A 17,344-nucleotide genomic window follows, 5' to 3' on the forward strand; every position below is an offset into this window, starting at 1 on the left:
ATGCAGGTGTATACCTACCTTTGTCCCTGGCATGTCCGCTCTGAATCCCAACCTGACAACCAAAAAAGGAAGTACGGTTCTCACATATGCTGTAAAGAGATTCAGGACATCTTTGTGACAAGGGACCCAGGACAGGAAGCACGTGAAATGAGCAACAGTTATTTATTGTAGCGAGGGGTGTACAGAGAGGCGCCACTATTGTCCATTGTGCCTTTCCATTAAAAAAAAAAGAAAAATTCTGGCCGGGTGTGGTGGTGCACGCCTTTAGTCCAAGCACTTGACGAGGCAGAGGCAGGCGGATCTCTGTGAGTTCGAGGCCGTCCTGGTCTCCATAGTGAGTTCTAGGCCAGCCGGGGCTACATAATGAGGTCCTGTCTCAGGGAGTGAACAAAATGTTCTTGGGAGGCGGAGTCCCCTGATTCTGTGCCTCACTCGAAGCATCAACCCAGTATTACTGGGAGCCCCTCGAGGAAATGGGTCAGGGGAGCACTTTTGTGATTGGGGTGGCTGTCCTGTGAGGCTGTGGCTGGGAGCATGTTAGAGATGCCGGAAGATGGCTTCTTTGGTAGACTCTGTGCACCCTCCATGCAGGTGCCTGGGTTCTAGCTGGAACTCTGAGGCAGATGGGTACCTCACTCTCCCGGCACGCAGCGGGGAGTGGGCATTCCCTGGTAAATAGGCTTGGTAAATAGGCAGAGTGATCACAGTGGCTAAGGTTAGAGGGCGACCAATGAGCAGCAGAAATCACACTGCAGCCAACCACTGGGTGTGCTGAGGTTCCAGAGCCTGCTGCCTGCTAGCTCCGTGCAGGAGAGAGGGGCCAACATAGCAGCAGCCTTCTCTCCCTCAGCCTAAGAACAGCGAACTTCTAGCCACTCAGAGGACAGTGCTGTGTGGCCTGGGTTAGTTACACTACCTCTCTGATGCTCACTGTCTCATCCCACAAAGTAGGTTTAATAGCAAAGCCCTCTGAGTTTCAGGGAAGGCTCGTGACCCAGAGTCAGGAGTGTAATGGAAGTGGAGGAGGTGAAAGCCAAAGAAACAGGGTTGGGGAAAACTCCAATCCTGACCACAGGCCCCCTGCTGTGTGGAGGCAGGGGCTGGAAGTCCTACCCGCCCTTGGAGCCTTGCCTAGCAGGGCTGGGCCGAGCTAGCAAAGCAAATTTTCCGCCTTGCAGGGACTCACAACTGGGTCATGGAAACCTCCAGCCCTGCTCTGTAGCTTAGCATCTGGGAGGGCAAGGCTGTCCAATGGTTAGGGTCACAGCAGGTCCCACGGGCCCTGGATGGGAGGACAGAGTGATGGGCATGCCATGGCTGGAGTTAGGGCAGGACCATAAGGACAGGGCTCCTGGGGCCAGAACCCACTGGGGAGTGGGTCCTGGGGATGGTCTGGGGGTTCTTGACGGGAACAGACAGAGCACTGGCCAGCTGCGAACAGGTCGTCCTAGGGAAGGAGAAGTGGGAGGGGTCTAGGCTGTGTCTCCACAGCCAGCAAGCTTCTAGGAAAGCCCCAGGTCCCTGAGGAGGAGGTGGGAACAGCGCTTGTCCCAGAGGACAGGAGGAACCCAGGACCTGCGGAGGAGAATCTCTCAGCCCTGGAAACCCGTAGGCCAGCTTTTCTCCTTGGGTGCTCCGGGAGCGGGCAGCGTTGACTGTCCAGATGGCTGCCAGCTGCATCTTGGCCCAGCCGCCAGGCCGTGACTCAGTTTCCTGCAGCCCACCCAGGAATCTCCACCACAGAGATGGGGAGTGGTAAGGTTCTGGGTCTCTGAGTGTCCAGGAGAACAGAGCTTGGGGCCCCACCCCCTTGGGAAGAGTCCTTGGTCAAGTCATACCTCAGTTTCCCCGTTTGCAAATAAGGGGCTTTGTTGATGGCCTGTGAGGCCCTTTGGACTCTGAGTCCTTTAGAGGATGCATTATGGAGTAGGGACCCCAGGACCGGCTTTGGATTTACTCACGGCAAGCCTGGCCAGGCATGTGGCTCAGGTCTGTAATCCTGGCTGAGGCAGGCGGATTGCCACGGGGCCAGTCTGAGCTATAGAGGGAGACCCTGCTCAAAAAACAAGCAACAAAACAAAAAAACGGGCTGGGGAGATGGCTCCCAGAGGGCCTAAGTTCAGTTCCAACACCCACTTCCGGTGGCTCACAACAGCCTAGAACGCCAGCTCCAAGGATTTAGACAACCTCATCTGGCCTCTGTGGGCGTCCACACACATGACACACACACACACACACATACACACACACACACACACACACACACCTTCAAAAGTTCTTAACAAAATTACCAAAGCTGGGCAGAGTGGCTCACACCTTTAATGCCAGCGCTCCGGAGGCAGAGGCAGGCAGATCTCTGTGGATTCGAGGCCAGACTGGTGTACAGAGTGAGTTCCGGGACAGCCAGGGCTACTTAGGGAAAACCCGTCTCAAAACAAATAAACAAACAAAAAAGCACCTGGATGTGGTGGCTCATGGGTTTGTAATCCCAGCCCTAGTTGCAAACTGAGTTTGAGGCCATCCTGGACTCCCCAAGACCCTGCTCCAAATAAGCAAGCAAAGAAAAAAACACCAAAACTCAATGTGAAATTAGATAGCACTGGTGTCTGGTCCCAGCCCTCACCTCAGCCTCCTGCTGGCTGTAGTCGAATGAGGCCCGGGGCTCAGAGGGGAGAGGAAAGCTCCAGGGCCCCTTGGGTCTCTGTGTCCTGGTCTGGAGGCGGTTACCAGGCCATGCCAGCCCCTATTAAAATGTAGGTCCTGTGCTAAGTTGGCAATTGGCCGCCAGCTGCAGATTAAAACCAGACAGAAGACATGAACCCCTTCTCAGACTGGATTTGGAGCTGGGGCAGTCGCCACCCTTCCCCTCCCCCTCTCCAGGTCCCCGTGTTACTTCAGCTGCAGCCGGAAGCCTCACTCTCCAAGAGCTTAGGGTTGGGGGTCACAGCAATGGAGACCAAGCTGCCCATCTGTGTGACCAGGAGTGCTTTATCCGGTGTGCTGAAGCCTGGGAGACCAAGCTGGGGGGAGGGGCATAAAGAACGGTACCACTGGTACACTGGTGCCCCACCGGAAGGCCCAGCCTGTGAGACTGTCCTCTGTGGGGACCTGTGTGCCTGGCCTTTTTTGTGCTTGAGAATAGCAGGCGAATGCCCTCTGCCAGGGGCCGAATTCCCATCCCACCAAGGCTTTACAAGCTCATCTCTCAGAAGCTTTGGCCTTGCCTGGGTCTGCTTGACCCACAGGGGACACTCCCCTGCCTACTGTCTCACTGCGAGTACCCAGAGCACTCAGACACCCCTACCCTCGTCTACATTACCTTCAACTTCCTCCCTTGCCTCTGTCCCCCTGCCCCCGCCTCCAAGCACCTCAAGCCTGGGAGATTGAGCACCTTTACTTCATTCTTTCCCATCCCCAGTTTTCCTTTTGTCTCCTCTTTCTCATTCTCGCTGTTTTTATCGTGTGTGTGTGTATGTGATGTATATGTATGTATGTGTTCATGTGAGCAAGGCTGTGCGCATGCCAAGTTGCATGGGTGGAGGTCAGCGAGCAACCTCACTTTCTACCTTTTTTGAGACACGGTGTTCTCACTGTGGCAAATACAGCTAGTGGCTGGTCTGTGGCCTTGCGGGGCTTCTCTGGGCATCTATTTTCCTGCCATAGGACAGCTGGTATTACAATGTCTGGCTTTCCTCAGGTCCTCACTTTCATGGCAAGCACTTCGCCCACTGAGCTGCCTCCCCAGCCCAAGCAGTGGCCACACTAGCCTGAGGGCCCTGAGGACCCTTCCTGGGCTTCATGGAGTGTGATAGGAAATCAGCCTGTGTAAGTCTGACCAGGGGACCTGGGATCCTCCATCTTCTTTGTCCCTGAGTGTTGGGGACAGAAGCCAGCCCTTGGGCCCCTGGTTTGGGACATTAGCTTGTGACTCCAGCTGTCATGGAACTGACTCCTGGAGCAGGACACCCTCAGAACCCTGGTGTCTCCTTCACTGAGTTCATCACTTGGTCCCTCTCCCTTCTTTCTCTCCCCTGGGGGCAGGGTGGCCCCTCAGTCAGGCCTGTGCACCCTGCACGAGATTCCCCTTTTCAGCGTCTGAGAGTCTGGGCAGCAGAAACTTCAGCCTCTTCCCACCTTCCTCCTCTGTACTCGCCTTTCCAGGGAGGCTCCTGGGCGCTCGGGGCTGCCATCTTGCCCAGGCAGTCATACGCAACCACCTCTGGAGACAGCTAAGACCTTGGTCTTTGAGCTGATCCCTAAGTTAGAGCCCCAGCTCATTAACTAGCCATGTGCTTTTGGCCTGTGACCTAACCTACCATGCTGCCTCAGTTTCCCCACACGTAAGATTGTGCCGAGAGCCACCAGTGAAGGGCCAGGGCGGGGTTAAAGGAGGTGACCTGCTATTCCACTGTGGGAGCGGTTGAAGGGCATGCATGGCCGAACCATACTACTAGTGATGGGCCTGAGACCTAGCCGAGGCTACCCCGCACTCCTTGGTCAACAGTTCCATCTACTCTCACTCTTGTTCTTTTTCTTTTTTTTCCCTAGTTTTTTGAGTCAAAGACTCATGTAGTCCAGGCTGATCCAAAGTTCACTCTGTAGCCTAGGATGACTTTGAACTTCTGAACTTCAGTCTACTTTTCTGGTGCTGGGATGGCCGGTGTGCACAGTCACACCCGATTTAAGTGATGGTGGGGGCAGACCTCAGGGCTTCAACTGTGCCAAGCAACACTGCCACTGAGCCACGCCAGCCCCCCCCCCCCCGCCATTGTTCTCCTCTTCTGGCTCGACCTGTAGCACCCAGGGTGAAAGATGTGACTTTCTTCTCTAGGGGCCCTTCAGGAGAACGCATATCTCTACCAAGGGCTCCTGAAGCCTCAAGCAGGTCCCAGACTGTGCCACCCCCAGTCCCTGCCTGCTCCGTCCTTGGTCGTAATACGTACTGTTCTCTTAGCCTCCCCCTCCCCTGAGAAGGGCCTCGTGTTAATTTGTTAAATCCGAGTCAAGGTCCCAGGGACCAATGGTTTATTTTTCCGATCATGTTGGCAGAGCTCACGGGGAATGGAGCTTATTTGGTCAGAATGAATGCTAATTAATAAAAGTTATTTATTTGGGTTGGAGCTCGCCACAGCCCAGGGGTCAGGCACAAATGACTGCTCACAGTGTCCGCAGCGCTTGAGAAAGGCAGGGTGGACAGGCTGAGTTTATTTGTCTTCTGAAGAATTCTCAGCTAATTCCCTGCAGGCTATTTAGACCCTTAAATTACACGGAATAAGAAAAACCATGGAGAGGGGAAGACTTGAATGTTTGGCAGCGAGGAAGGCTTTTAAATATCTTTGGGTCAGTCGACCAAAATAATAGTATCTGTGCCGGCACTTTGTCATCGGGAACAGTGTCACTTCAGTTGTAAGAGACCAAAAGCCACAGTAGGCCCCTCCGTCTCAGGGTTCCGACCCAGCCTCATCAGGACAGCCCCATCAGAGCAGCAGGGGTGGTTCGGGCGGTGTAGGTTTTCTGTTTGCACGCTCCTTTAGTTTCTTTTTGTTGTTTTGTTGTTGTTGTTGTTCTGGGGGTGGAACCAGGGCCACATTCATGCACACACTCTACCATGGAGCCTTATTTTTACCTCATCCTTATTTTTCCTTGAGAGTCCGCTTCTCACAAACTTGCCTGAGCTGATCTTGAACTCATTCTGTAGCTGGCTTTGCATTTGAGGTCTTTCACAATGATCTTTAAGCTTGCTAATCACGTTAATGACAGGCTCAGCCATTGACTTTGTACTTAATATGTGGGGAAGCAGAGAGAGGTCCTAGAACCAAAGGAGAGTGCCCACAGCTCTGGGGTCGGGGGCAGCCCACCCAGTGAGCACCAGCCAAGGGAGGCACTGGGATAAGACAGGACCTGCACGCCAGTGGCCTGGGGCTTGGAGAGCATTTATTTATTTTCCAAATACTTGAAGCCAAGCTTGGAGTCCAGAGGGAATCTCTGTTCTCAGGGACAGAACAGGAACCTGTGACAAGCAGTCAGAACAGCAGCCCTCTTGGGGGCTGCTGCCTGGGCTCTGCAGTGGCTGAGTCCTCCATGCATCCATCACTGTCCTGGAGAGGACCAAAGGACCAGGCCATCACACAGAGCAGGGGGATCATTTGTTGAGCAAGGCTGTCTGTGCTCTTGCTCACACCAGCTTGGGTCCTAGAGCCAGCCACTGCCTGCAAGCTCCCATTATGGGGACTTCCTTGAGGGACAAGACACTGCTCGGGTCTGTCGTGGCGGCTTTGGACACCTTTGCTCTCTGGTTGAGGTGGGGGCTGGAGGCTCATCATTGTGGGCTCTGAGAGCTGGGACAGACAGTGTCACCAAGCCTGGGAGTGAGGTGGCTGTGGGAGGGGACCACAGAGGGATGGAGCTCCTGAGCCTCTTAGCAGACAACGGACCCAACCCCAACTGCACAGCCTTGAGAGAGAGAGAGCCTAGAGCTTCAGTTTCTCCATGTGAAGTGGCTTAGCACCTCACAGCTGTGCTGGGCTCTCGTGGGGGGCTGCAGGATCATTTCTTGCCCAGACTGGTTTTGCTGGAGTGTTCTGCATTCAACTATCTGGCTGTCATGACCCTGAAGGGCAATGGCTAAAGCCCCTTTGTGGACCCTTGTTGGACCCTTGCTGGCATGGGGAAGGAGCCTAGGCTTTGAGTCATTGCTGTAAGTCCCCATCAGCTTCTCTGGCCCCAGGTTTCAGTGTTTCTTTCCACAGCCACTCAGTGAGGCGAAGCCTGCAAAAACGGTTTTCATTTAAACACCCCCAGTTTCCAGTTGCTCAGAAACTTCCCGAAACACTCTCCTTTTTTGGCTGGGATGCCTCCTGCATTGGGTGTGTGCCCAAGTGGCATTGCCTGAAGGAGGGCGGAAGTCAGCTCTTGGGGTGGCTCATGTTCCAGAAACTTCCATCTCTCCTTTTGGGCTCTTGTTTACCACCTGACTTTCAACACCCAGCCTTAGTTATTTTGGTTTAGGATTTCCTTCCCATCAAGGGGTGTGGGGCATGGGGGTTGGGACGGGGGAGGGGGGTAGGGACATTCCCAGGCACTAGGCACACTCATCCATCTTAGCCTTTTCTCCTAAGACCAGACAGGGGTGTGGAGTGACAAGGAAGCAGGGGGAGGGGGACCAGGTGACAAGGCCAGCTTGCACCAGCCATACTTCGTTCCCAGCCTCCACCCTTACATTCGGCTCATGTTTGCCAGTACTTCCCGAAGAGGGGAAACTCTTGAGTGTAAGCATCAGCTCATCTGCTCTGCCGCTGCTGGCATTTTGGAACAGCCGATGCCTGGACGTGGAGGTGAGGGTGGGGATGATGGGGTACACTGGCCTGGCTGCTGGAGTCCGATGACGGAGGGTCTCTTAACTCTTACTGTTAGTCCTAACAGCACACAATAAACCAAACTGTCCGCAGGCCAGGATGTAGCTCAGTGGTAGCATGCTTGCCCAACCTCTGTGACCCTGGTTCCATCCCCAGGGTTGAAAATAAGTAAATGAGTAAATAAATTCAAAGTGGGGTTAGGGGCCCGGTGTGGTGGCATGCTTCAGCGCCTGTCTTTAATCCCAGCCCTCAGGAGGCAGAGGCCTGAGGATCTCTGGGAGTTCCAGGCCAGCCTGGTCTACGTATTGAGTTCCAGGCCAGACAGACAGAGAGACCCTGTCTCAAGAAAAAAAAAAGAGTTTACATGTTTATTTATTTAAATTGTGAGCGTGTGTATGTTGTGGGGGGAAGCATGTGCCCGAGTGCTCCAGTGGAGGTCAAAGGACATCTTTCAGGGGAATCAGCTCTCTCTCCTACCGTGTGGTTCTTGGGACTGAACCCAGGTTTTTCCGTAGGTTCCCTTAGCCGCTGAGCTATCTTGCTGGCCCTGCTCTTCTTACTCATCAGCAGAATTCCCACCAATAGGAATCTGCAGCAAGTGTGCACGGCAAAAAATGGAAACCCCTGTTTACATGGGGGCAATTTGTTTTGATATTTTAGCTCCAAAAGATTGGAAACGCACCAGCTGTCCATCACAAGGACCCTGTGAACCAACTGTGGCACAGTCGTGCAGGGAGTCAGTGCAGCTTGCTGCGCTGCTGTGACGAGGAGCAGGCAGGTTCCGTTCACAGACTGAATAAGTGAGCCCCAGGAAGGCTTGTTACGAGGGAGAAAACAGGAATCATGCAGACACGTTCCTTAGATGAGAGAAAACACTACACATATTTATTGTATTACATTGGAAAAAACAATACTGGGGGAATAGAGCAAAAACTGATTAGAAAAGGAACAAGAGACATCACGGAGTTAAGGTGTGTGCAGAACTCAGATGGAAGGCTCCAGAATATTAGTAAATAACAGACCACTCAGAGCCCCAGTGCGCATGACACAGCAGCATGCTTGCTGGCTCTTAAATTGTGTATTTGCTATCTTATAAACCATGGGTCCTTTGATCTGCTTCACACCCTCCTGTGTCGGCTGGACGTGGCATCATGGCGAGTGATGTTTCTTGCTATTCAAGCATACATTTTAGTGGGCAGAATGCTTGCTCTGCAAGCATGAGGACCTGAGTTCAAATCCCCAGCCCCCATGTGAAAAGCCAGGCACCTATAACTGCAGCACAGGGTGGAGGGTAGAGACAGGCAGATCTGGGAATTGCCAGCCACCAAGCCTGTGTGGCTGTAGTGGAGAGACACTGTCTCAAATAAGTGAACAATGGATAGATGGGTGGATATATGAGCAGCAAATGGATGGACGGACGGATGGACAGATGGAGAAGCGAATGTGTGGATGGACAGATGTGTGAGCAGCTAATGGATAGATGGCTATATGGAGGGAGGGATGGATGGATGGATGGATGGTTAGATAGATGGATGAATGATGGATTGACAGGTAGGTGAGTGGATGGATGGATATGTGAGCAGATAATGGATAGGTGGATGAATGATGGATTGATAGGTGGGTGGTTAGATGGATGTGCGGATGGGTTGATGGGTAGATGGATATTTGGATGGATACATAAGTTGACAGGTGGGTGAGAAATGAACAGACATAGGCAGAAGGCAGCAGGTGAGTTAAGAGGACATGTTCCAACCCTAAGGTCCAAAGCAACCTACAGAAGGAGGCTCGGGAAAGCCAGTGTCAGAGGAGTAGAGGGCTGATACTATGGATGTCCTAGGACAGGGCCACAGGGACCTCGTGTGACATGGGGCACAGTGCATCCACCCTGCTGACCCTCCATCTTTCCTCAGGCGACTGTCCCAGCCCCGGCCGTGGCAGCACCACCAAACGAAAGAAGAAGCAGCGTCGGAACCGAACCACCTTCAACAGCAGCCAGCTGCAGGCACTGGAGCGCGTGTTCGAGCGCACGCACTACCCCGACGCCTTTGTGCGCGAAGAGCTAGCCCGCCGCGTCAACCTCAGTGAGGCGCGTGTCCAGGTGAGTGGGGTCCTCCTAGAGGGCTCACATCCAGGCGGGTGGCCACCGCTGACCCGGAGACAGGCAGGGCCGGGAAGGGGATCATCGGCAGCCAGTCTAGGACAGCCAAGCTCCCGGCTCAGAGACTCTTGGTAAACAAACAAAAACACAAAATTGTGACCTCCACCTACCCATGTGTGTGAGTACATGCATATGTGCACAGATAGGAGCTGAGAGTGCTTCCTGCAGTGCTTTTAGGAAAGCTCTGCCCTGGGTGCCGGCTGCCCTTGTACTCACCGGCGCCAAGGGCTCACCCGGCCATTTTTCATGGGTCCTGCTTCCCAGCATGTAACGCAGGCGCTGTCAGTCATTCCCAGAGGGTCAGAAGCCACCAGCTCAGGTCTGGGGCAGCACCAGCATGTGCCCAGATCCACAGGGCCATAGTGGGTCCTCTCAAAGTCTGCTAGGCCCTGCCAGCCGCACCCTGCCAGCTGCACCCTCCTTCTCAGGTCTGGTTCCAGAACCGCCGTGCCAAGTTTCGCCGGAATGAACGAGCCATGCTGGCTACCCGCTCTGCCTCGCTGCTCAAGTCCTATGGCCAGGAGGCTGCCATCGAGCAGCCCGTGGCTCCCCGACCTACCGCGCTGAACCCAGATTATCTGTCTTGGCCAGCATCGTCCCCCTACAGGTGAGAATGGGGGCTCTGCTGGATCAGCAGGGACAGCTGGACCCCCATGAAGGCCACCTCTCCAGCGAGAGCTTGGATGGTGTGTGGATGCGTGTGTGTATACATGGCAGTGCATGTGGCCGTTTAAGAGCACAGGATCATAAGCATGAGTGTGTCCACATGAGCACTGATATGCATGTGGAGAGGGGAGAAGCCAGGCCTGCCTGGAGGAGAGCAAAGTGGGCTCCACCCAGAGGTAGCTAGAAGGCTGCAGGAAGTCTCAAGCTAGACACAGTGCCCTGTGTCCACGTGGCCTTCAGGCAAAAAACAGAGTCTGCGAGCACTGAGAGCCCATATTCCAGCCTTCCAGTCCTGCGACCCTGGACAGATCTAGAGATGTGTAGAGGAATGGCTTTGTGACTTTTGATAGATAGATAGATAGATAGATAGATAGATAGATAGATAGATAGATAGATAGATATGGGTGGGTGGGTGGGTGGGTGGGTGGGTGGATGGATGGATGGATGGGTGGGTGGATGGATGGATGGATGGATGGAATAAAAAGCTTCTTCCTTGGGCTGGAAAGATGGCCCAGAGGTTAAGAGCACTGTCTGTTCTTGCAGAGGCCCTGGGTTCAATTCCCAGCACTTACATGGCAGCTCACAACTGTCTGTAACTCTAGGTCCAGGGGATCCGACACCCTCTTTTGGACTCCACAAGGACCAGGCACTCCTGTGGTGTGCTGACATTGATGTAGGCAAACATTCACACATATAAATAGGAAGTAAGCTAAATCTCTTCAAAAGAATAGCTCCCCGCAAGATGGCCAGGTGGGAAGTGGGGGAAGGTGGCCACCGTATCCTGCAGCTCCAGGGGCTCCCTCTCCTCACCCCTGTAGCAGGCTCTACAGAAGCCAGGGGCCTCTGGGAGAGGGTCCTGGGTGGATCAGTTGGAAGGGCCTCTGGGTCTCCAGCCTCCTTCCCTGGCCTATCCTCACCCAGAAGCACTTAGGCACAGAGCAGTGCTAGGGGACAGGGCCCATGTCCCACTCTTAGGAGGGTCATGATCCAGAGAGGAATGCCAACAAGTAAAAGGCGAAGGTCCCACACTGTAGCCTAGGCCAGCCTTCCGCCTCAGCATCCGAGGGATAATAGCGGTGGGAGCCACTCCATCGGGCTGGCAAGGCTCCTCTCACCCAGTGCTACTCTGGATGCTTGCCTCCCCCCAGCCCTGCAACCCTGGCTGGGGCCACCCTGAGCTTATCAGAGTACGCCAATGGCATCCTCTCTTTCCCGTCTCTGCAGCTCTGTGCCTCCTTACAGCCCTGGAAGTTCAAGTCCTGCAACTCCTGGGGTCAACATGGCCAACAGCATCGCCAGCCTACGCCTTAAGGCCAAGGAGTTCAGCCTACACCACAGCCAGGTGCCCACAGTGAACTGACAGTGTGCCCTGGGCCCAGCCTCCTCCCTGGCCCAATGACAGACAGCAGCAAAGCAAGCGGCCTTGTCTGTCCCTGGCCCCAGGCAGAATGGGCAGCCTCTCCTGTGCCTTCTCTCCAGCCCAGCTTCCTGAGTTCCAGAGGCCTGCTGGGGACTGGAAGCGCAGCTGAACACCTCTCTGCCTGTGGTGGCTGAGATTGTGGCCGGAGGCCCCAGGGGTGGCCTGGCCAGAAGGCGGAGCAGGAGTCCGCCAAGGAACTCACTCACTTATGTATTAAAACCAAAAAGCTTTTGTCTTTAAGGAATAAAAACCATTTTTTTTTTCTTAAGCTCCACTAGACTCCAGAGGGGCAAGATGGGAGCTCCCAGAAGGTGCCAGGAGTGGCTTGGCCTCGATCACAGCCTTCCTGGTGGGCAGCAGTCTGAAGGCTGCGCTGGGCGTGGGCTGGCTCATATAGCTGGCACACCTGTGTGGTTCCTCAGGCGTGGTCCCTGAGGCGTGGTCCTGTCACCCAACAGGACCCCAGGTGGGAGGAGAGGCAGAAGGCAGGACCTGCCCTGGCCTGCATTTCCCATCCTGAGCCCCATGGGGACACTAGAGGAGTCTTTCTGGGTGATTGATTAGCCGGGACACATCTCTTTCACTCCATCGTGGGGCACGGAGGATGTTGCCCATTCCTGGAGTGCGGGGACAGCGCTGGGATTGGATTCCTGCCACTGAGCACCCTCTGGTCATCTGGCCATGGAGGGTACCCTAGTTTTATTCCCGATGCCGGGATAAAATACGCTGGCAGAAATCGACGTGTGTGTGTGTGTGTGTGTGTGTGTGTGTGTGTGTGTGTGTTACATTAGCTCACAATTCCAGGTGACATCTGCCATTGTGAAGAAGCCAGGGTGTCAGGATCTTGACACAGCTGGTCACACCCACCGTCAAGAGCAGAGAGAATGAATGCATGCGTGTGTTAGTGCTCAGCCCCGACTCTACACTCCGACAGTCAAGGATCCCCAAGCCTGGGGAATGGTGCTGCCCGTGATGGGCATGCCATGTCATTTAAGGTAATCAAGACGGTCTCCCACAGACAGCCTACCATAGCGGGACGTGGTCCGGACAACCCCTCAAATTGCGACTTTCTTCCTAGGTGATTCCATAGTGTATTGAGCTGATAAAACTAAGCACCACAGCCGGGCACGGCGCACACACCCCCATGATCCCAGCACTCAGGGAGGCAGAGGCAGGCCGACCTCTGTGAGTTCGAGGCCAGCCTGGTCTACAAGGAGAGCTCCAGGACAGCCAAGGCTTCACAGAGAAACCCTGTCTCAAAACAAAACAAAACCAAAACAACAACAGAAAAACCTCAAACCAACCAAACAAACAAACAAACAAAAACGACGCCTCGAATGGCTGGAAAGATAGTACTTGCTGCTCTTCAGGGGACCTGAACACATAGCAAGCTGCTCACAGCTCCCATAACTCCAGCTCCAGGAGGTCCAATGCCCTTTTCTTGCCTCTAGGCACTGCACTCATTTAGCCATGCAGAGATACACATTTTTACACATCAAAAAAAATTTTTTAGCCTTTAAACACACACACACACACACACACACACGGGCACAGCCCTGAGGTCATAGGCAAACTCCTGGCAGAGTGCTGACAGCTGAGGCCCTTGAAAGGCCTACCCCATTCTCCCCATTCACAGACAGAGGTGGGGTGACAGAGGACATGTGCTAGCACACAGGAGAGTCTGCAGGCCAGAAAAGTGGGTGGAGGCTTCCTCGTTCCATACCACCCCAGGGAGGGTACAGCCTTTCTGCAGAAAGAAAGGAGGGAAGTCCCAGAATAGCCCTGCCCATGGTGATTCGCCATAGGCGTGGCAGGTTAGACTGACCCCTCAGGTTGGTGGCACAGCTGCCCTAGATGTGGTTAGTGCAATGGCCTGTTTGCCTATATCTGTGCTTCCAGTTCATATTCCACGGAGCACGGTACTTTAAACCTAAAACAGGCTATTCTTAAGCAATGGACATGATGTAGCTCAGGGTGACCTTGAACTCCCGGTCCTCCTGAGTCCATTTCCTGAGTGATGGACATGTCCCACCACACCCAAATGGGCATCATTTTTTGTTTTGTTGTCTGTGTGTGTGTGTGTGTGTGTGTATTTCATGTGTGCATGTAGTGCCCAAAGAGGCCAGAAGAGGGCATCAGATATTTGGAGTTATATGCAGTGAACTGCCTGATATGGGTCCTGGGAACCAAACTCCTGTCCTCTGAAAGAGCAGCAAACACTCTTTAACGACAGAGTCATCTTTTCATCCCCTGGGCATCTGTTTCTTCAGAAGGTATTGAAAGGTTGGGGTGGGGCTGGAGAGATGGCTCAGTGATTAAGAGCTCTGACTGCTCCTCCAGAGGTCCTGAGTTCAATTCCCAGCAACCACATGGTGGCTCACAACCACCTATAATGAGATCTGGTGCCCTCTTCTGGCATGCAGGTGTACATGCAGGCACAACATTGTATACATAATAAATAAATATTAAAAAAAAAAAAAAAAAAGAAAAGAAAGGTTGGGGTGTAGCCCTGTTGGCAGATTGCTTGCCTAGCATGCGCAGAACCCTGGGGTCCATTCCCACCTCCACCTGAAAGTAGACATGGTAGTGCACAGCCATCTTTCCATTTTAAGTTGGTTCTTATTTATATGTGTTGTATGTTGCCTGCTTGTCTTTGTGTCCATGGTGGAGCTACAGGTGCCTGTGGAGGCCGGGAGAGGGTGTAGATCTGCTGGAACTAGAGTCACAGGCAGTTGTTAGTCACAGCTACCTGATGTGGGGGCTGGGGGTGTGCGTCCTCTGCAAGAGCAGCTAATGTCCTCAGCGCTGCACCATCTCTCCACCCCACCCTACCCCCAGCCCTGCCAACTCTCCACTTCATAGTGCCCAGAGACCAAGTACCACAAAGAGCTGAAGGCCGGACTCTCCTGCAGACATGGGGTCCCGCTGAGTGGGGGCCTGGAAGGCGGGCCCCAGAAATGCCAGCGCTGGAAAATGCTGGAGGCCCTGTTCCCACGGATGGCCATGAGGATGTCAGTGTCGCTTCCACTCTGGCACTCTAGAAAAAATAAACCAACTTAATAGTTTGCACATGCGGCTCTGGGAAGCCGAGGGAGGGGCATGCCGCCCTCTCTGCAGAGCTGAAGTTATTTAAGCACTGCTGTCCCCGCTGTGCCTGGCCGCAGGTCTGTGTGAGCAGCTTCCTGGGCACGCGTCCCGGGCTATCGTCTTTCCACAAAGCCGGGGCACCTGAGGTCCAGGAGGCTTGGACGCCATTCTCCCCTGGCTTTGCCTATTTGACCAAGAGAGGAGGGCACTGTGTCTGCTTTTCTTATAGCAGGCAAAGGAGGGGAGGGGCCTCAAAAAAAGAAAAAAAAAAAAAAGAAAGAAAGAAACAGCAAAAGACCACTACGCGTGGCTCGGGGCCGTGAACAGGGCGCTCCGAGCCCATCACACCTGGTCCATGTGGTTCTGGGGTGGAACCTGCTCTGCGCATGCTAGCGGGGCAAGCTCTACCAACTGAGCCACGTGTCCTCTGTGGGTTGGAGAGACTGCAGCAGTTAAGAGTATGTGCTGCTCTCACAGGGGACCTGAGTTCTGGTCCAGCACCGGCAGATCCAGTGCTCTCAGATGCAGATGCACACACACACACACACACACACACACACATACACACGTCTTTATGGACTGGATAGAAAGGCTTAAGAGCACCGGCTGCTCTTCCAGAGGACCTGGATTCAGTTCCCAGCACCCACATGGCAGCTCACAACTGGGACTCCAGTCCTGGGTCACAAGGAGAGCTCATTTGGTTGCTCTCTTCTGGCCTCTGTGGGCCGTGCACGCACACACGTACAGGCAAACACGAAATAAAAATCTCCAAAAAATGAAATAAATAAACATTGAAAAAACACTCAAGCCAGGCATGGTAATCCATGCCTTTAATCCCAGCACTTGGGAGGCAAAGGCAGTTGGATCTCTGTGAGTTAAAGGCCAGCCTGGTCTAAAGAGTGAGGCTACATAAAGAGTCCCTGTCTTAAAAGGAGGGTGGGTAAGGAAATGAGCTTTGCTAATCACATCTGCTCTGGGAGTGGGGATGTTTCTATGAAGAAGAGGAGGAGGATTCGAAGAAAAGAGAGCAGGAAGGTGTGGGAAGAGGTAAGGGGGTAGTAAGAGATTGAATGTGATCAAAATACATTTTCATTTTTAAAAAAAATTAATAAAGGAGTGTGTATAAACAAACAGCCAAGTTCTAGACTATCAACAAATAAGAACACAAACAAAAGACAGAATGATTCTGGGCTGAAAGTCTCTGTTTGCTGAATAGAGAGAGAAACTGCTCAGTTTTGCTTTTTTTTCCCCTGTGATAAACACTGTGAACAAAAGTGACCTGGGGAGAAAAGGGTTTACTTCCCCTTTCCAGCTTCTGCTCCATCAAGAAGGGAAATTGGGGCAAGAGCTCCAGGCAGGAGCCTCGAGGCAGGAGCTGATGCCCAGGCCACGGGGGACGCTGCCTTTGGCGTGCTCCCCAGGGCTTGCTCAGTTTTCCTTCAAATACAGCCCAGGACCACCTACCTGCCCGTGGGTGCCACTGCCCACAGTGTGCCAAGCCCTCCAGTGCCAGTCAGCAATCAAGAAAACTGCCTACAGGCCAACCTGAGGCTCCCTCTCCCCAGACGACCCTCACTTTTAGTCAACTTGACAAAAACAGCAACAGGCAACCTACGGGGACTCCTTTTTATTTTCCTCATTCCAACGTGCAAACTGAAGCTTGTCAACTCCGGGGCTGGTGCAGACTCGAGGAAAAGCTACCAGCATTGCATGCCTGGCCAAACATAGCGTCTCCTAGAAGAAAGGAAATAACGCCAAAGGGAGCGTGCCCTTTAAGGATGGTACAGTGGACCCCAAGCCTACATCACTGTTTTACAGAGTGTGTTATATTTCTGTTTTCTGAGTGCTGGGATTAAAGGTATGTGCCACCATGGCTGTTTGATTTTGAGACAAAGTCTTACACAGCTCACAGTCCCCTCAAACTCTATAAAACCGAGATAACATTTTATTTTCTTTTTTAAGATTTCTTTATTATTTATAGTGTTCTGCCTGCATGTACACCTGCAGGCCAGAAGAGGGCACCAGATCACATTGTAGATGGTTGTGAGCCACCATGTAGTTGCTGGGAATTGAACTCAGGACCTCTGGAAGAGCAGCCAGTGCTCTTAACCTCTGAGCCAACTCTCCAGCCCTGGAGATCTAATTCTCCTGTCTCTACCTCCTGAACCCTGGGATTAACGAGACCAAAAAAAGGGTGTGAGCCCTGTGTGGTAGCATGAAGATGCAGTCCTATCAAGGTTGAAGCAGGAGGATTGCTTTGAGTTTGAGGCCAGGACTATACTGAGTTCCAAGCCTGCCTAAGCAATGTGGTGAGGTGCAGGCTACCCTGGGCTACAAGAAGAGACTAGAGGGAAACATACGTGAGCTGGCGTGGTGGTACTAGCCTATAATTCCAGTAGGGGTTGACGTGTGACGATGTGCACCCTGGGAAATTAACTACTCAACAACCAGGGCTGACTGAATGAATGCCAAGACACTGGGTGCCAACTAGGGACAGCTCTAGCTCCCCAGGGTCCTAGAGGCCCATTGAGCCTTGCCCAGCTCCTGTGTCTGGGACTCTAGGGCTCCAGGCTGCTGCTCAGTCCACTCCACCCTGGGACCCCATGACCCCAGCCATCCCCTTCCCATTGTCTGATCCTAGGGTCAGGAGGAGCTGGT

At 53.4% G+C, this 17,344-nt stretch overlaps 1 protein-coding gene across 1 annotated transcript in view; it reads left to right on the forward strand.

The window, feature by feature from the left end:
- Positions 1-11,867, forward strand: part of Prrx2 (paired related homeobox 2) — a 33,759-nt gene extending 21,892 nt beyond the window's left edge. The window contains exons 2-4 of the mRNA XM_021651187.2: positions 9,266-9,453; positions 9,942-10,120; positions 11,404-11,867. Coding sequence (XP_021506862.2) covers positions 9,266-9,453; positions 9,942-10,120; positions 11,404-11,539 — 503 coding nt within the window. The 3' untranslated portion in view covers positions 11,540-11,867. The remainder of the gene's footprint in view (positions 1-9,265; positions 9,454-9,941; positions 10,121-11,403) is intronic.
- Positions 11,868-17,344: the final 5,477 nt, after the last annotated feature.

This window comes from Meriones unguiculatus, chromosome 8, assembly GCF_030254825.1.
Source record: "Meriones unguiculatus strain TT.TT164.6M chromosome 8, Bangor_MerUng_6.1, whole genome shotgun sequence".
Taxonomy (NCBI): domain Eukaryota; kingdom Metazoa; phylum Chordata; class Mammalia; order Rodentia; family Muridae; genus Meriones; species Meriones unguiculatus.